This window comes from Antechinus flavipes, chromosome 1 (assembly GCF_016432865.1).
Source record: "Antechinus flavipes isolate AdamAnt ecotype Samford, QLD, Australia chromosome 1, AdamAnt_v2, whole genome shotgun sequence".
Classification (NCBI taxonomy): Eukaryota; Metazoa; Chordata; class Mammalia; order Dasyuromorphia; family Dasyuridae; genus Antechinus; species Antechinus flavipes.
In genome coordinates, this window is record NC_067398.1 from 666,007,570 (window position 1) to 666,027,745 (window position 20,176).

The 20,176-nt window shown below is 37.2% G+C and overlaps 1 protein-coding gene and 1 long non-coding RNA gene across 6 annotated transcripts in view; both read right to left on the reverse strand.

Moving 5' to 3' along the window:
• The window catches only part of LOC127545035 (uncharacterized), a 26,883-nt gene extending 21,370 nt beyond the window's left edge, over positions 1 to 5,513 (reverse strand). The window contains exon 1 of the long non-coding RNA XR_007949580.1: positions 5,189 to 5,513. This is a non-coding gene — a long non-coding RNA (uncharacterized LOC127545035). The remainder of the gene's footprint in view (positions 1 to 5,188) is intronic.
• Positions 5,514 to 15,458: 9,945 nt separating this feature from the next.
• Positions 15,459 to 20,176, reverse strand: part of LOC127545031 (cytochrome P450 4F3-like) — a 98,302-nt gene continuing 93,584 nt past the window's right edge. For all 5 annotated transcript variants that reach the window (XM_051972051.1, XM_051972052.1, XM_051972054.1 and 2 more), the window contains 7 exons: positions 18,939 to 19,209; positions 17,824 to 17,890; positions 17,495 to 17,624; positions 16,604 to 16,737; positions 16,328 to 16,392; positions 15,980 to 16,062; positions 15,459 to 15,786 (listed from right to left, as the gene is read on the reverse strand). In XM_051972051.1, the coding sequence (XP_051828011.1) occupies positions 15,576 to 15,786; positions 15,980 to 16,062; positions 16,328 to 16,392; positions 16,604 to 16,737; positions 17,495 to 17,624; positions 17,824 to 17,890; positions 18,939 to 19,209 (961 nt within the window). In that variant the 3' untranslated portion in view covers positions 15,459 to 15,575. The remainder of the gene's footprint in view (positions 15,787 to 15,979; positions 16,063 to 16,327; positions 16,393 to 16,603; positions 16,738 to 17,494; positions 17,625 to 17,823; positions 17,891 to 18,938; positions 19,210 to 20,176) is intronic.

Consider the following 20,176-nt stretch of genomic DNA (forward strand, 5'->3'; position numbering starts at 1 on the left):
CAGAAAGTCCCCAATCACTATTGAAGGAGAAATAAACTATAACAAACTATGCAAGAGTATGGTAAAGTGGATGTCCTTGGATAAAAGGTGAATAGTCATGGTATTGATCATGGTTCTTCAAACTTTCAGAGTTGTTTATTTTTAGTATTGTGAAAAGCACTGTCCTCGGTGTTGGCAAATATAATGTTGAAAAGATTACTTAGGTCTTAAAGAGCTTAGTGTTTAGCAGAATGGGGTTGGGTATGACACATGTATGCAAATCATTATAATACTATGCAATGTGATAGGAGAAAATAAATAATCAACAGAGAAATGAGAATGCAGGAATCACTTCAAACTGCATGATCAAAGAAAGCTTCATGAAGGAATGCTACTTAGCTGTGCCTTGAAGGGAGATGGGAAACATGGGCAGTCAGAGATGGCATTATTCAGACCAGGGTGTGCAGGAAAAGACCTAATCATCTAATTTGGCTTCAACTTCGAGTATGTGAAGGTGGGAGGGAGGTATAAAATCATACTGGAGGAAGTAAAGATGGACAGCTCTTAACACTACATATAAGAAAGCTTATATAAGTTTTCTTGAAATTTATTGCTTTATATTTTGAAATGTTTTTTATGTTCTGCTGTGTACATGGCAATTTTTTTCTTTTTATATTTTGTTTTTAAGTTTTGAGTGAATAATTTAAAAAAATCAGATTGAAAAGGTAAATGGAAACTTACTTGTGGAGACTTTCACTTCCAGGCTAAGAATTTTTTATTTTGTTCTCTAAGGAATAAAAAACCATTTAAAAGTTTGGAGTATGGGATATTATGGGTAGTTCTGTTTATTTGAAAGATTTTTTTTTTAAAATGTGATAATAGGATTTAGAGATAGAGTCTTTAAGGATCAAGAGCAGTTAAAAGGCTGCAGTTAGGTGGTGCAGTGGATGGAGCACCAGTCCTGAAGTCAGGAGGATCTGAGTTCAAATTTGACCTCAGATCTTTAACATTTCCTGGCTGTGTGACCCTGGGCAAGTCACTTAACCCTAATTGCCTCAGCAGAAAAAAAAAAAGCTATAGTTTAGTAGTTTAGTTCACATATGACCAGGCTTCAACCAGGATGTTGACATTGTGAGCAGAGAGGAGATATATGAGAGATTCAGAGAATGAGTTTATAGGGGCTGGCAACTAATTTAATATGGGAAGAAAGAAAAGCCAAAGAAGATTGAAATTTCAAGCTGAGATGTCTAAAAGGTGGACATATTTAGAAGAAGGCACACATTTTGAGATACATATTAGAAGCTGATTTCAGTTCTGGAATTTGGCAAGGAAGAGAGCTACTTCCTATTAAATGAGACTGAAGGGCTATGGTAAACAACATGTTTTGTAAAATAAATGAAAGAAACATAAAATGCTTATAATGATAATCTTCTGGTTAAGGGAGACAATGTTATTCCGTTGGGACTATAGGAAAGAATCTTAGGATCTTTGTTCTTACAAAAATCTTTGAGCTGGAGGCAGAAAATAAATAAATAAATTAAGAGGTATTGACACAATTTAGTAATAAATTAGTGAGTGACTTGGATGAACAGTTTTCAAAGGCATGGCTCAGCCAGATCCAGAAGTCGGAGATTTTTTCTAAACTCAATGAAATAATACAGGGAGACCAGGTTACCTGAGTAGTTTTTATTTTGTTTTGGGGTATTTCCTTGTGTCATATACGATACTGAGGAATGTCTAAGGCAGCCTTATTTGTATTCCAGGCTAATGGAGAAGTGATGACATGACATACACAAATGGATGACAAGAAAAAATGGCGTTACATAGTAACGATGCATGTTTTGATAAAAATGCTTTCTGAGTCATTCTCTATTTTCTTGGGCACATCTATGCCAGAGGTAATAGAACAAGGGTCCTCAGAGACAATAGGTCCCTACAATGGATTAGAACAATCTCTGAGGCAACACATATGTACACTAGATAGACAGCTTTTGAAATATGTTCATGTCTGAATGGGACATTTTAGAAAGAATGGGACATTTTAGGAAGAATGTTAACAAGCTGGAGTTTGCACACAGAAGGGTAACAATGATAGTGGTGAGGGAACAGGATACTATATTATAGATTGAGGTCCTGAAGGAACAAGAGATGATTCTTGAGAAGATACTACATGGTAGAGAGGGAGTGGGATTACAGGGGTCTTTAGGTTTTGGAAGGACTGGTAAAAGGAAAAAATAGACTTATTATGATTAGTTTCAGAGGACAGAACTTGAGTTAAGGAGTAAAAATTTCAAAGAAGTGGATGTAAGCCCAATACAAAAAAAAAACCTCAACAGCTATAATAAAGAGAAAGAAAATAAAAAGCAAGCAAACAACAACAAAAAGGTGAAAATACTGTGTTGTTATCCACATTCAGTCCTCATAGTTCCCTTTTTGGATGTAGATGGCTCTCTCCATCACAATCTATTGTAATTATCCTGATTTACCTCATTGTTAAAAAGAACCCACATTTATCAGAATTGATGATTGAATAATTTCACTGTTGCTGTGTACAATGTTCTTCTGATTCTATTCACTTCACTTATCATCAGTTCATGTAAGTGTCTCCAGGTCTCTCTGAAATCATCCTGCTGATCATTTCCAATAGAACAATAACATTCCATTACATCCATATATCTTAACTTATTCAGCCATTCCCCATGGGCATCTACTCAGTCTCCAGTTTCTTGCCACCATGAAAAGGCTGCTACAAACATTTTTACACACATAGGTCATTTCCCCTTTTCTTATGATCTTTTTGGGGGTACAAGCCCAGTAAAGACACTATAGAATTCACAAGATTTTGAGTTCCAAATTTTTCTTCCTTCCTCTCCAATTCCAAAAATGGTAGGCAATTTTATATAGGTTATACATGTACTATTGTGTAAAACATATTTCCATGTTAATCACAGTTGTGAAAGAAGAAACAGTTAATAGAATAAGAACCATGAAAAAGAATAATGTAATTGAAAAAAGTAGGTTTTGATCTGTGTTCAGAGATCATCAATTTTTTAACTATATAGTATAACTGTATAGTAAATTTTTTTGCGAGTCCTTTGTACTTGTTTTGGATCATTGTGATGTTGAGAAGAGCTGAGTCATTCATAGTTAATGATCACTCATTTCACTTTGTGAAAGACTTGTACACGTTTTTCTAGCTTCTTCTGAAATTTGCGTGTTCATTATTTCTTATTGCACAATATTATTCCATTACATTCATTTACTATAGCTTGTTCAGCCACTCCCCAATTGATGGGCATCCCTTCAATTCCAATATTTTGCTACCATGAAAAGGGTTGCTATGAATATTTGTGTACATGTAGTTCTTTTTCCTTTCACATTCCTTATGTTATGCCTTCCCTATGAGATTATCTCCAATTTGTCCTTGTTTTTACATAGCTGTTTGCATGTCGTCTCCAGTGGCCTGGGGTTTTTTTGTTTTTGTTTTTCCTTGGATCCTTAGTATTTACCACAGTGTCTGAAACATAGCAAACACTTAAATGCTTGTTGACTATTTAGATAACTGACTGTTCCTCAAAAATGAGGACATTCTTAAAAGAACAACTCCCAAATCCCACCTCACCTTGGTAAGCAACTCTCTCAGACAGATTTGAATACATCCCGAAGTCAGAAGGGCTCTTATGGCTCTCTATTCAACTTTCTATAGCTACCATTCAGAGTTACAAGGTTATGAGATTTCTGTGCTTAAGACTGCACCTCACATTCTGTCCTCTCTCATTTTCTCTTCACCTATGGTTCTGTCAATGTCTCCTAGCTTTGGCCCATGAGAGATATCAGACCAGAATGTCATGGATTTGCCAGTTATGATCATCTTGCCCTTCCTTCATTAAGTCCTGGGCTTGAGCAGGTCTCACTCTGGGAATAAGAGGCTGGCTGTCTGCAGGGATAACTTAACCCAGTTACCTTTCTTGATCATGACATCAATAAGAGCCTTCAGTTTTTTTTATGGCACCAAAGATAGTCAAGCGTCCAATACGTGTATCATCCATAAAGGTGATTTTCCCAAGGAATAATATAACAAGAGAAGGGCAAGGCATGGCAAGGCATGATGCTGGGGGTGCAGTGTGTGAGAGGACAAAAAAAAGATGTTAAAGCATTCTTCAGGAAGTGGTCAAGGGAATCATAGAGAGAGAACTAGGCTAGGGGGAACATTGGGAAGTAGAAGCATGGAATTTTCAGGCCATTTTAGGCCCTCTATCTTTTCCTTACAAACAGGGAACACCTGAAAGGCCAGCATTTTGGGAACATGGTATAACTCAATTATGTGGTCCAATCCTGAAGTACCTACTTCCATTCTTCTTCCCAAGGAAGAACTGTCTTGCCCAAGGACACTCATGGAAAAGGGTTGAGACTTAATATGCTTCTTGACAGTAGAGCTGGAAAGTCGATGAATATATATATATATATATATATATATATATATATATATTTCCTTCCATGGGAAAGTCTGCTGCCTTGAAGGTAATTTCTTTGCTCTAACCATGGTTTGCTTCCCTAGGGAAGGCTTTATGTATGGTATGGTTGTAACTGTTGCTTACACAGTCACCCTCATCCCCATTTCATCTTTGCTCTGTCCACATTTATGACCAATACCACTTTTACTCCAACAATTCCCAGAAGCTATCTCCACTAGCCTTTATGTCCTTTGCAGCTGGATCCAGATGTGGTAATTCTCTACTTTCCCTTTCAAACTTGGGGGAGATGTCCTCATCCTTCTGAGTTATTATGGCCCACCTTAATCTCTCAGGAGAGTTTGGCCCACAAGGCTTAAGTTCTATCCACTAGAGATAAGGAGGTCCCATCCTCTCCCCCTCTTCCCTACACATTCTCTTTTCTCTTTCTCTCTCTCTCTCTCTCTCTCCTCTCTCTCTCTCTCTCTCTTCTCTCTCTCTCTCTCTCTCTCTTTTTCTCTCTCTCTCTTCCCCTCACTCTCTTCCCCCCTTCTCTTTCTCTCCTTCCCTTTCCCCTCTCTCTTCTCTCCCTTCTTTTCTCTCTCTCCTTCTCTCTCTCTCTCCCCACTTCCTTTTCCTCCTCTCCTCTTCCACCCTTCTCTCTGGTGGTGGGAGGCCGTAACAAAGATGGGGGTCAAGTCCTGCAGATTATAATTTCATTTCACTTTGAGTAGGAACTGCATTGGCCTGAAACTTACCATGTCTGAGATGAAGGTGCTGGTTCTAATTTTGCTGTGGTTTCAGATCTTTCCAGATGGACCCCAATTCTGAAGAAAGCAGAAGTGATCCTCAGGAAGTAGGCTGGGGATGAGGGTGGATGTTGGGAGCCAGCTGTAAGTCCTTTCAGAGACTGAAGCAAAGCAAGGTTGCTTGGAGGATTTTAGGAGACTTGGCAAGGCCAGTTTCCCAGCTGATAACTCATATCTGAGCTCCTTCAGATTGTTTACTGACAGTCAACATGACCTGAGTGTATTTTTGAGATAGGATACTTTCAAAAATGAAAATAAATAACAGGATGGGCAAAGAAATATCACAGCCTTGGTAATACTTCTGTGGTTTTCTGGCATTTGTGTAACGTATAACAAAGAAAACATATGCTATATAAAAGGGAAAGTGTAAGAAATAAATCAGTTCCAAGACATAAACTTGAACTCACCAGGCCCCATTCACTTGATTTCACTTATGGCTTCATCCAGCACTCATGGCAATTGCTGACAGGTAGAACCTCTTTAGTATCCTATCTCTGAGATATGCTTCTCAGAAGCCAGATGGAATTCATGTAAGGGGCATTATCTCAGGCTCTGGGCAGGGAGGTCTGGAGATTTCTTGTGCTATCTACTCTCTTCTCACTTGGTTGTGAATCTTCTGAATAAAATCATTTCTATGCCATTGTTCTATCTATGCTTTTAGTTTTGTCTTTGTGTATTTATGCCAAAAACAGGGACTGTCAAGGGACCAGGAATTCATGTTTCCAGTTCCATGAGACAGTTGGGAGGAAAACAGTTTTTTGTTTCTGGAATCCTTAGCCCTAATTTAAGACAGAACACTCATATTGATTAAATATAGGGTTCAAATTAATGGATCTCTAAGAATTTTTCATGGGTTGCTAAGTGCCACAATGAATAGAGCACTGGGCTTACAAACAGGAAGCCTTATTTTCATGAGTTCAAGTCTGGGTTCAGACATGCACTAGTTGCTTGACCATGGGAAATTCACTTAACCCTGTCTGCCTCAGTTCTTCTTCTGTGAAATAAATTGGAGAAGGAACTGGCAAACCACTCCTATTTTTATGCCAAGAAAATACAAGAAGTCACAAGACCACAAAAATCACACATGACTGAAATGACAAACAACAAAAAGGATTTTCCATTCCATCTCTGTGCCTTTGTATAAATATCCTTCCCTCCTCACTTCTACCTATTCTAATTCCCAGTCTCCTTTAAAATTCAATGCAAATATTGTGGTCTTCATGGGGGCATTTTCTGATCCCTTATCTATGGATACCTTCCTCTCTTCTTGGTTGTATATATTTTGTATTTACTCATGTTTACAGGTTGTTTCTCTTGAATTGATTATAAAATCCTAATACAGTGGCTAAATACATAGTAGGGTATGCTTGTTGATTTGAATAGATTTGTAGCCTAAGGTCATAGTAATGTGGTAACACACCATGTTTCTACTTGTTACCTCTTTGCATGATGTGCTCTCAAATAGTTTTTGTGTTTGTGTCATTTATTAATCTTTTGATCCCTTGTATTTTTCCCTTTCCTTAACTGAATTTCAATTGATCACATTTGACACATCATTCTATACTGCTCAGATATTTTTGAAACCTCAAAAAACTGAAACCTCAGTTTTGTCACTTGTGTATTTATTATCTCCCTCAACTTTGTGTCTCCTGAAAAATCAGTAAATATGGTCCTTATGTTTGTGTTGCTAATAAATATATTTGCAAAAACAAGGTTTAGATCATGAACAGGGTCACTTGACACCTTACTAGAGCCTTCTATTTAGGTTAACAATGGATTATAACAATTCATAACTGCAATAGTATGCCTATGTTTCTAATACTCTCTAATACTGACTGTGTCTTTTAAAATTTTTTTGCCAATTTCTTACAATGATTTCCTTATTAAAAGTTTTGGGAAACAGAAATCCCGCTAACATTGATTTCTTTCATTGGACATATTATTTGTCCTTTTGTAAAAAACCTCTGCTAGCTTCTAGTGTTCACATTTTCTCTTTGTCTAGGAGGTTGATCAAAAGAGTTTCTTGAATAACAAGATGAGCTCATAGTATTTTGAATCTTTGAATGAGGATTTGATTGTATCTTCTTTATAGAATGCATATATGGAAATGCTTTATGTAGGTAATCAGGGTGGGAATGTGACCTATGGCTCCACAGGAAAATGTAAACTATCTAGAGTAAATGTAATCAGCAAAAGAAGTTCCAACTATCCAATGAGAAAATTTGCATGTGATCCTTGGCCATCTTGAACTATTGTTTGTTTCTTTGTTCTGGTTCTATATAATACCTGGCTTGGCTTAAGGTTGGTGTGAGGGTTCATACTGTTATTTTGTCTTACTGCCACTCTGGATGAGTGGGTCTCTTGTGACCCTAATAAACCCTAATAAAACCTATTAATAACCAGGCTGGTATGAACCCTTTTTTCTTTTGATATCTTAGTATTCTCTCAGAGAGTATGCCATCCTACAATTGACATAATATGATGTTTAAAGACATTCATGAGATATAATTTCTGGGTATCTAATAATTTTATTAATAATGTTGGTATTTTGTTAATAAGAGGGCTAGTCATTTAGCCATTTCTCTCTTAAACAAAAGATGAGTCCGATTTCCTGTTGATACCTGGTCACTTCTGGAGTAATGAGTTTGGTTGATGAAATCTCACAAGATGTGTTCTTGTGAAAGGCTGTGGAAGGAACTACCATTTATTTTTATTTAAAATAGGGTAGTAACAAATTTTTTTTCCATCTTTATCTTTATTTCCTGTGAGATTCTAAAAGCAGAAGAGGTGGTAGAGATGGTAGCAATAGTGTTGATGGTAAAAAAAAAATGAGGGGGACAATGGTGGGGTGGTGATGTCTCCGTTCCAAGAGCTATACATGTCTGTTTTGGGGAAAAAGAACTTGGCAGAGTAATTCTTTCCCACAAATATGATAAAAGGTAGCCTAGATAATATTACATACATAGCCTCAACAGAATAATGGGAATTTCTTGGGCAGTGCCCATTTCTGGAGTTTCATTGAAAGTAAATTTTAGAATTTGAAGATTTGATTTTTCCATTGCAACCAGGGAATTTCCTGAGTGTGCCATATGTACATATCTCTTTCATGGAAGACCAAGTATTTCAGACTTGTACCATAAAGCTAGATGTCTTTTTGAGTCTTTATGAGGGAAAAGAGGGATTTCTTGGATTGTTGGAATATTGCTACTAAATTAATTTTTTTCTGGAGATATCAAACCACAAGGTGGCACTATGACCATGGGAGCGTGAATCTTTGTGGAAAGAGGGTGTTACTGAGGCCAGAAAACTTCCCTGTTGAGAAGAAGGGTTCACTAGAGAGAAGAGGATTGCATTCTTGGTTTATGGATTATTAGTCTTTTGTGTGTGTGTGTGTGTGTGTGTGTGTGTGTGTGTGTGTATTAAAAAATTTGCTTATTCCAGACATATCAAACAGGAGGTCTCTGGGCAGCATTAGGCATAACATTTTTAGGGCTGCCTGAACGTAGGTTAAATTGTAATGGAAAAATAATAAAAATAAATAAAATTACAACAAAACATAGATAATGTTAATATATGATTTTCTAAACTGGAAAATAGTATGGCAGAAAATAGGCATAGATCAGCATCTTATACCTGGTACATAATTTCGACATAAAGGAGATACCATAAGTAAATTGGGAGAACAAGAAATAGTTTACCTATCAGATCTATGGAGAAAGGAAGACTTGTCACCAAACAGAAGATAGAAAACATTTTGAAATACAAAGTAGATAATTTTGATTACATTAAATTAAAGTGTTTTTGCACAAAGACAATGCAACCAAAATTGGAAGAAAAGCAGAAAAGTGGGAAACAAATTTTATTTCCATTATTTCTGATAAAGGTTCATTTTTAAAACACATAGAGAATTGAGTCATATTTATAAGAATACAAGTAATTTTCCAGTCAATAAATGGTTCAAGAATATGAATAGGCAATTCATTAAAAAAGTTCATAAAAGAAGAAATTAAAGCTATGTTTAATCAGAAAATGTTCTAACTCATTATTGATTAGAGAAATGCAAATAAAAACAACTCCAGGGTACCACCTCACACCTATCAACTTGAGTATTATGACAGAAAAGGAAAATGATAAATGTTGGAGAGGATGTGGGAAGACTGGAACACTGATGCATTGTTGGTGGAGTTTTAAACTGATCCAACCATTCTGGAGAACAACTTGGAGCTATATACAAAGGACTCTAAGCCTTTGATCCAGCAACATCATTACTGGATGTGTATTCCAAAATGATCTTAAAAAAGGGATAAGTATCCACATGTACAAAAATATTTATAACAGCTCTTTTTGTGGTTGCAAAAATTTGAAATTGGGAGAATGCCCATTAATTGGAAAATGGCTTAATAAATTATGGTATATAAATATAATAAAATACTATTGTGTTATAGGAAAGGATGAGCACCTGGATTTCGGAAAAGCTTGGAAAGACTTACATAAACTGATTCTTAGTGAAGTGAGCAGAACTAGGAGAACATTGTACACAGTAACAGCAACATTATGAGATGATCAAATTTGATAGAATTAGCTTTTCTCAGCAATATGATAATCTAAGACAATTTCAAAATACTCATGATGGAAAATACTATCCAAAAAGAACTATGGAGTCTGAATGCAGATCAAAGTATACTATGTTCACTTTTTTCTTTCTTGTGGTTTTTCCCTTTTGTTCTGATTCTTCTTTCACAGCACGACTAATGTGGAAGTATGTTTAATATGGCTGTACATGTACAACCTATATATCTTGCTGTTTGGGGGAAGGGGAAGGAAGAAGGGAGAAAAAATTGGGACTAAAAATCTTATAAAAGTGAATGTTGAAAATTATCTTTACATGTGATAGGAAAAAATATTTTATTGTGGGAAAATATATGCTTTTCTAGTCAATATATGGCCCAAAGGGATCTTTATGTAAGCCACAGCTTCTATTCAACTCTACTGGTTTATGGGATTTTATGAGTCATTTTCATTTTCTCTATTTTCCATGGGGCAGAATAAAATCTGTTACTTATGCAATATTTGTATTGTTGCCAAATGTTTGGTAGCTGGGTATCCTGCTTAGTCGTATTTGTAGGAAACTAAACACAAAATATATTCTGAGATTTCCTAAAGTAAACACTAAGTGCAGATCTAAAGGGCTGAAACTTTGAATAGATGCACTTGAATCAGACAACCGAGCACCGAAGGCTAATTACCTATTGGACAATAACTCTATTAGCATGTTTGGAATTGCTCTTCTCTCAGTTAATGCTGGCTCAATGTTTGGGGTTAAGAGAATTATAGGTAGGAGTTAGGGGGGTGGAGTGAGAGAGGCTAGAGAACTTCACTTGGCAGCAGGGCCAGGAGAAAGAAGGTTGGTGGCGATCTTGTGGAATTTTATCTGTCTCCTTCACTTCTACCTCTTAAGACCAAGGACTTTGACTTATCCTGATTCCAGCTATTCCTGAGGCCTCCAGGGAGCTAGCCTGGACTTCACATAACACATTAAAAAATTACATCCGGAGGCTACTATTAAGATTAAACTTAATTTGTACAAAACCAGAGTTTAGCGGATTTGAAGCCCTGGGTTGTACAATGCCTTTAATAAGTCTTTTTAGTATTTTTCTTATAGATCAGAATTGTATCGCTGACCTCTGGTTTAAAAATTTTGTTTTCTCTTTTCTCTTTGGGAATTGGCAACAACACTTGTTCATCTCTAGTTTTGCAGTGTGTCTTCTGGTCTCACAGGAGACCAAGGATCTCTGAAAGCCTTATGAAGACTATACTCATATCTATTTATTTTTCAGTTCAGGATTATGTATTTTGAGGTTTGATGGCTTGGATTTCTTGAGTATGATGTAGTCCTCTCTTACTAGATCCTTACTTATCAGTGGTTTCTGTCTTTTGAGGAAGCTAAGTGATGCAATAGATAAAGGCACTTGGCCTGGAATTAGGAAAGTCCTGAGTTCACAGCCTCAGATACTTACTAGCTGTGTGACATTTAACATCTATTTGCCTCAATTTTTTTCTGTAAAATGAGGATAATAATAATACTCACCTCCCAGTATTGTTGTGAAGATAAAATGAGACAATAATTATGAAGAGTTTAACACAGTGACTGTCACATAGTAGATATTATGATGATCATTATTCTTGTTGGAGAAAAAGAAACAAGAAATAAGTGGTGCTGTTTTGTGTGCATTATTTATGACCATCTTTTCATTTAATCCAAGCAGAAGTCCGAATCCTTTTTCATCTATCATTGGTATTCAATTATTCTTTTTTTTTCTGTTTTAATCAACTATTTTTATATTAATGAGGGTGTTCTCTTCATAGGTATAGCATGTGGTCCAATCCTTCATCTCTTAATAGCTTCTTTATTTGGTTTTTGCCAACATCATGCTTAAATCGGGATAAGCTTATTTCAAGGTAAAGCCATCTTTTGTATCAATTCTTTTTTTCAGAAATGGGCTAAGTTGAGAAAGACTGGGAAATGAAAGTAATATAAAAATTTTAAAATGAACATTTTATTTATACATATATAGAAATGCATGTATATGTATGTATATTCATATTTGTATGATATATGAACATGCACATATGTCTATAGGGTTTAAGTTCTAACATTTTGTGATTCTCTGGAGAGTGATGTGTTTAACTGGGGATGAAAATGAAAAGGGATATTCACCCATTAAGTCATCAGAGATTTAGATGAATATGACTTCCTTTTTCTGAGGGAAACTCTAGTCCCAAATGTGCTTCTAGAACACATTAGAAGCTTCCCCTAGAAGGATTAGGAATCCAGAGTCCACAGAACTCATATTGAAGTGACAGTAAAGCTGAAACATGCATGCTATATCATTGTTCTTAATAAGGGAGGCCAAGAAATGATAAGGTTCTGGTCATTTTGAAGAAAATACAATTAAAGCCTCTGGAATGACTTGTCCATCTATACTTGGGATACATTGAAAAAACCTCAAAATTTCCAAAAGAATTGCTGATGTCATTGAGGTAATAGGCACTCTGGTGCTGATGCATCCAGACTCATGACATATTCCAGATATGAAGAGAATATTACAAAGAGCAAATTGGGTTCCAGTACTTAAGGGCTTTCTCTATGAGGCCTGTGCAGAAGCATATAGGAGAACTGAATCAAGTAGAAACAAGACAAATACAAGAACACTAGCTTTTTTTTTTTTTTTTTTCCTGAAATGACTCCAGAGAAATTGGACTTTGGAGCTTCCCTCATGACAATAGACTAAAAGTTGTTATTGAGGCAGTTCTTTAGGAAGATGGATGCATTCTTACATTATGAGTAGGATGTAATAAAAGAGGATCTAGCTCACTGATTTCTTATCATTCAGGGAAATGTCTATTTTCTGGGATGGAGAATCTCGGAAGCCATCTCAAGAAATTGATGGTTAATAGCCTCATCACATCATCATCCAATATGAATTGCCAATATGAATTCAGTGTTATTACTGAAGAATGGAAAAATATGATTATATGTTGACCACTAGCCTGTGAATAAAGGAGCCAAGACAACCAGTATACCATCTTAAGAGTTCAATATATACTGGGTTATCTATCAGATAGTCAATGGTTCTAAGTACCGGATTTTCACAGTGGCTACTACCAGAGTCCTAAGGCAGAAAAAGACAAGGAGATTGCTTTCATATGCTTGACTGGTTTTATTTTATATCACAAATAATGTCCAGGAAATGTGCTGATTTCTAGAGACTAATGGAGAAAATAGCTGGATAAACTAAATATCAGAATATCCTGAAGACATCATTGGCTTTGGAGTGTCTAAAGGAAAATGGCCTAAAGTTTTTCATCAGCAATTGTCAGTTTTGTTGAATTTCTTGTCAAGTTTGTAGATCATATCTCAAGGAGGGGTACGCACTCACAAAGAGAACATAAAAGTGCTCCTGATTTGTCCATGACCAAATAGCTTTTAAGATTGAAAGAATTTTCTAAAATTGGACAATTAATCCTTGATTTGTTAGAAACTATACTGCTATTGCTAAACCACTGAATGGCCTTGCTCAATGTTACTGAGCATGTTGTTCTTTGTCTTATCATAATGATGACACAATAGTGAAGCTGCATAGGGGGTGATTTACAACTATCTTGTGATATGTAAGTGAAGCTGATTTAGCAAGTAGAAACCTTAAAGGGCAGAGAAGAAATGTCAGTAAAGGTCAAAGACTTGCTTCAGTCAGGAAAAACAATTTCTTCCATGCATAGTGCTGATTCTGATAATCATAGGGCCATAGAGAAATCATATGGCCAGCAAGGAATTTTCTCAGAAAAGTATCTATATTTTTCTGGAGAAACTTGAATGGGGTATGGAACATTTACTATAATGGCAAATATCTGTGTTTTAAAGAGGGTATAGTAGAAAGTATAAAAGGTCCTATTTTTATATTTATTCATATTTATTTTTGTTACATTTTAAGTTCTAAGCTATATCTTTCCCTCTATCCTCACCCCATACTAAAGAAGATCACTGTTTCACAGTGTATTTGTTTTGCAAACACACATACACAAAAACACATTCAATAAGTATTCTGTGGTTACAGCTCTTTCAACAGATCTTTTAGCCACCTCCACATGCATTCTGGAGCCAAGATGTTGTGGTTAATAAGACTATCTTTGATAGAGATTACACTATAGCTCTTTTAGTCTGTTATTAAGTTTCTTCTTACAACATCTTGTGCCTGAGCTCGAGTCCTGAACTAAGTTTCTAACTTCAAGGCTGCTTAGAATTCAATCTTTCATCTGTTAGAGGTGTTGTGATGAATACACTTCTCCCCAACAAGGAAAGAAACTACAGCTTAAATCAGCTTTCTTTGACGGAAATTTGTTTCAATTTTTTCAGTCAGGTTTCAGAGCTAAGTTATGAAGCTCTCTCCTCATCCAGGCTGAAGCAGAAGATACAGAAGCCTAGGATAAGGACAAGAATTTCAATTGGACTCCATGTAGAATTCTTTCATTAACTACTTTTCTTTTTTCCAAACTTTCTATTAACTGCTGAATTTGGAACCTCTCAGGATTGAACTGAACTGTCATTTACTGTCTCTGTTGAGACTCAGTTCAACTTTCACTTATTATTATGATTCATAAATTGAAAGATGGAGAAGAGAGATGGGAGAAGGATAATATTTGTTTTGCTTGGACCTGGAGAACAGAATTAAGGTCAGGCAAGGAAAGATTTGGGGTTGATGTAATTTAAAAACCAACCAAAACTTAACTATTAGAAGTGTCTAACAAAAGGAAGGAAGGATTTCTTTAGAAAGAAAAGGCTAGGGGCAGCTAAGTGGTGTAGTGGATAGAGCACCAACCCTGAAATCAGGAGGATCTGAATTCAAATCTGGCCTCAGACACCTAGCAGTTCCTATCTGTGTGACCCTGGGCAAGTCACTTAACCCCAATTGCCTTAGAAAAAAGAAAAAAAGAAAATTATCTTTGCATGTATTTAGACATATGAAATACTATTAAAATTAAAAAAGAAAGGAGATGCTATTTGGATTATTTATTCTTCAGGTACATTTTAGGGTCCATAATCTCTAATATCCTTTATAAGTTAGCTCAATAATCAATGATCTATGAAGACATCAGAATACAGAGAAAATGGAGCCTGATCAAGAAGATCTGGATATATAGGTATATAAAATAAATATATAAGTCAAACAATTACTGATAATAAATCATAAATTTGAAACCTCCATATTCAGTTACAAAAATACATACAATTTACATCTCAAATCACAGTTTAAGAAGCTGGGAACATTTGTCAGGGCTGATGAATCAGAGTTTCTTATTTGGGTATGGGATGCCCTTTGATATCATCTCTTACTCTGGAATCTGCCAGCCTAATTCCAATCTATCTCTCAAGTTAATCATTATGATTATTCAAAGAAAGAAATAATTGTAGAACTGGAAGAACCTTACAGGTCAACCAGTTCAACTTCTTGTAATTAATACAGACGGATTCATTACTATGACTGATGTGCCTATGGTAAAGGCTAAAAAGCTCCAAAGACTGAGGTCCTAGAGTACATAGATCTTTTAGCTCCTTCTTGCCTCTTCCAAGAGACTAGGTTTGAAAACACAGATCCTTAACTTCTATCTCCTGCTTCCACCATGACTTTCTTGGCATAGGGACTCATACTGAATGTCAATATAGGAGGTGCAGAAGTGTTTTTTATTTAGAAGAATAACAGTAATGAGAGGGATGATTGGAAAGGAAGGCGGCCATCAGGTTTTCATGCCACCCAAGACCAGAGATAATGCCCATACATCAATTTTGAGGGTCTTCTTGGAGGTGTGTCTCAGAACTGGAAGAATGCTGCAATGGCTCCACTGTCAGCCACAGCCCATCCTCTGCTCTGAGGATGAGGTCTGCTTTCCTTCGGGGTTGACTCTGATGAGGGAGGATTCGAAATCGTAGCAAAGTAAGGGCCACCACAACCTTCATCTCAGACATGGCGAAGTTCTGGCCAATGCAGTTCCTGTTCAAAGTGGAGGAACCTTGAAGTAAATCTGCTTCTGAGCAGTTTCACCCCCTTCCTCACCCCACTGATGATGGGATCTCTATAACCCAAAGAGGTGGGGTCTTGGAGCTGTGTAGCTGCCCATATTGAGCTAGAAGGATGAGGGTATCTCTCAAAGATTTAGATAGGCAGGTAGATGTTCTGGTCTTACCTGGGTCCAGCTGAGAAGGGCATAAATGCCAGGGGTGACATCTTTTGGGTATTTTGGGGATCAAAGCGGTATGGATCATAAACCTGGAGGTACAGAGACATGGTTGTAGAGGTTGGTAGGGTTTATCTCAAGATCACACCCACCCAAGGGCATTCTCTCAGAATGGGACCACAGTTAGATTAGACAGAATCTTCATCAGGATAAATAGCTATTACTTCTCAGATCTGCCATGAAAGATTTGCCTGGGGTGTTCTTACTTTTTGATCTTTCTGGGCTCATTTCCATCTCATACCAGTATTCCTAATCCCTAGCTTGGATTAGTCATTGTATAAGGGTTGGTGTTTGTACCTCAGGGTTGGGCCACACAGCTGGGTTGTGGTGAGTTCCATAGATGCTGATGAAGCATACATTTCCTAATAGGTAAGGAGAAAAGAGAAGGAATAATATAGTCCCCAAATTCTATACATACACTCATGAACATGATCCTCTAGTCTCTTTAGTATAGTGTGACCATCCTATGGTAAAACCCACCAGCTGCCATCTTTCGTCTTCCTTTTCTCCACTTTTCCCCACTCCTATTCTTTGACTCTGCCTCCTATTGCTATGTAGATTGAGTCAAGGCACCTTTGGGAATAATTCGACTATCAGGTAGTTTGATGTCCTTGGTGCATCGGCGTAACACAGAAGGAACTGGTGGGTGCAGCCTCAGGCTCTCCTTGATACACATGGTCAGGAAGGGCATCTGGGATAGATCATCCCTGAGAACAGAAGAACTGTCAGCTCACCCCCATAGATGGAAGAGGAGGACATACCCTTTCAATTCTTGGGTAAGAAGCAAGGGGGATGGGAAGGAAGATGTTACCTTGAAGGGACTTATTAGAAGTTGGGACTTTTGTCATAGAAATTGAAGGATATTAACAAAAGTATGGATGAACAATGGAGGATGTGGAAGGGAGATTTAACACAGAAGATCTCCCTATGTTTTAACCTGGACAGTAGCTATGTTAAATTAAACTGAAAATAGACATGGTTTGGGGAACTTAACTATCTCTCTCTCTTAATATGTGGGAAGTTGTTCCAGTAAATGGAAGTCATCAACTTGTAACGATTAGTTTTAACTAAAGTGGGATGGGAACTGGAGGCTGTTGGGTGATAGTGTTAAAAAGTTAAGAAGATGGGAACTTGGATCCTTCCTCAGTCTCTTGCTAGGTATGTAACAATCTCTGTCTCCCTCAGTTTCTTTATCTATAAAATAGGGATTATAAGAGTTAATAATAGTGAGTATCTACTTTCCAGAATTTTATGAGGATCAAAGAAGAAAACATTTGTAAAATTTATGGTAACATTAAAAAGCTATATAAATGCTAGTTTTTGCTATAATTTGGTTTTGGTTCATTTGGGAATGTCCTTGGCTGTGAATGGGGAAGGTAGAGATTTAGCCCCTTACTAAATCCATCATCAGGAAATCCTAACCCTGACCCCATGGTTCCAACCCCAGCCTCAGTGTGCATTAACCATTCAATCTCCTCTGGTTGACGACCTCTCAGGAGTTCTTCTAGCTCCTGGCGGCAGTGGTCCTGATGTTCTTGATGGTGGGCCAGGTTGTAGAGTACCCAGGAAATGCCACTTGCAGTTGTATCATGTCCTAGGACAGAGGGAGAGGAAAACAAACCCAGAGAGGTGGTGGGGAAATTAGAAACATTCCTTGCTAGACTGAGGCAGGAGAGGAAACATACACATGTGACTAGGCCAGTCATGATCAAAGAAGGGCTAATCATGACCCAACAAGGAATTAATCCCAATCACAGGAACTCTTGTCCTTCCATCCCCATCTGTCCCCTTACCTTCAAACATGAAGGTGTCAGCTTCTGCTCGGATGTCCTTATCTGACAAAGACTTCCCATCTTCATCCTGGGATAGATTCACATTTTGGGGTTTTGGATTTCAATTTTACTATGTATGATTCTACTCCTGGGACCTGTACAATACCTCTACTATATTCAGACATTTCAAGTACACCTATCTAGAATCAGTAAATTTCCCTAGAACTTATTTAATTGACTCTATGAACTTGTCACCAAGCCCAGACACATCGGATACATTCAAAGTTTTCCTCTGGACTTGTGCAGCTGTTATAAAACTTGGACGTTTTTATGCCTTAGAGATTTCCAAAAACCATACAGGTCCACTTTAAATCAGACTTCCAGAAAGTTTGTGCAGCACTTAGAACCAAAGAATCCTGGATTTGAAAAGAGACATTACCGACTATATGAATCCCATCTCTGAAGAAGAGTTTCTTTATCTTTAGCACTCCAAAGATGTTCCTGATATAGCCAGAATCAGTCCTAAAGATATCTCTGGATATGTCAGATAGGCAGCTAGAGCCTGGGCCTTGAGTCAGAAAGACCTGAATTTAAATCCAGTTTTAGACATTAATAGCCCTATGACTGGCAAATTAATTAACCTCTTTTTGCTTCAGTTTGCTCATAGGTAAATTTGGAATAATAATAGCACCTACTTCCAAGGACTGTTGTGAGGATCAAATGACATAAGACTTTTAATGCACTTAGCACTTGTAAATGGTATATAAACATTAGCTGTTATTCTTAGCTATTATGGTAAACTTCTTGATAATACTAGGAGAGCAATTCCATACCAATAGGAGGGGGAAAAAGAGAGAATTTCTCCTTTCCCTTCCTCACACAAACTTTTTAATACGATTCTGTAAAGGTTCGAGCCTCTGAGGAGAAAAAAAAGTTTTTAAGGAGATAGAAAAAGTCATGTGTTGTTTTACTGAAGGTCCAAGTTACCCACCCCTCTACTCTGGTCTCCAAGTCTAATATTACAGGGCCATGATGTTTTCTCCCCAGAGAAGCCCTTTGAATGAGTCTGAACACCTCCTTTCCCTTCCCCAAGTTTGCTAGATTTCATCCTCTTACTCAGCTACTCATATACTCACCTTGGCCAGCAGCAGCACATCTATGAAGTCTGTGGTCTTGCCTTTACCCTTGTTCTTGAGAAAGGTTTCTGTACCCTGCTCAGCAAGAACTTTTTTCCTGGCCTGGATAACAGTGTCCGTGAAGTCATGTACCTGGCGGCAGGCCTGGGAATAGCGTCTCCCCTCTGAGGTGAGGAAATACAGTCTATCCCAGTGTAGAAAAACATCATTGAGACGTTTTGTTGAAAGGGCACTCAGCTCGAGGATAGTAGAGATGTAGGGACTTGGTTTCCTGTCAAAGTAGAAGGGTCAGGGTCAGGCTCTGGGCGAAGCAGGAAGAGAATCCACATATCTCAGACTAAGCTCTTTAATATCCTTCCAAATTAATTCCATCCCAACCAGGCCTCTCCCAATCATTGTCACCACCTTTCTCCAGTCTCAAACCACTCTTAGTCCCCTCAGTCTGTGTATTAGCAGAATGACAAACTCTCAGAGTTGGAAAGGACCCTTGAGGTTTTTTTAGAATAGAATAGAATAATCCTTATTTGGATAGGAATCAATGCTAGAACATCCCCCTTTTCTTGTGGACCTCAAATGAGAGGAACTTTATCATTTTCTGAATTTATGAATCCTCCTCCCATTTTTATCAGTTTATTATGAATTTTTTTCTTTTAATAGAAAATTCACATCTGCCTTTGGCAATTTCCACTCATTACTTCTGGTCATGCTCTCCTATTCAAAACAAGTCTAATTCCTCTTCACTTGTCAGCCTTTTCATTACTTGAAGACAACTATTTATTCCTTTATTTATTTCTTCAGTTGATATTCTAGTGGAATTATCTGTAGTTTCTTCATTAATCTAGCTGCTCTTTTCTGAACATATTACAATTAACAGCATTTTTTTTTTCATAAAAAAGTGAAGACCAACACTTAACACTGCTCTGGATAGAGAAATAGTCTGTATAGAGTTGTAGACCAAGGCAATTACATACTTCCCTCTCCAAACCATACAACTATTGGCCTAAACTATTTTTACAATAGGCTGTGATTCTTCCAGTCTTGTGACCTCTGGTATAGGCATGCCTAACAAAGAGGTAAAGAGTTCTAGTTTAAACAGACGCAGAACATTTAGCTCCTACCTTCTTACTCTATCAAACACTTGAAATTCATACACAAGTGAATAATGATCAAGAAATTCAATGAAAAAATATAGGAAGTGGTTTCTCCCAGCACCCAAGATTTGCCAAAAAATTCAGACA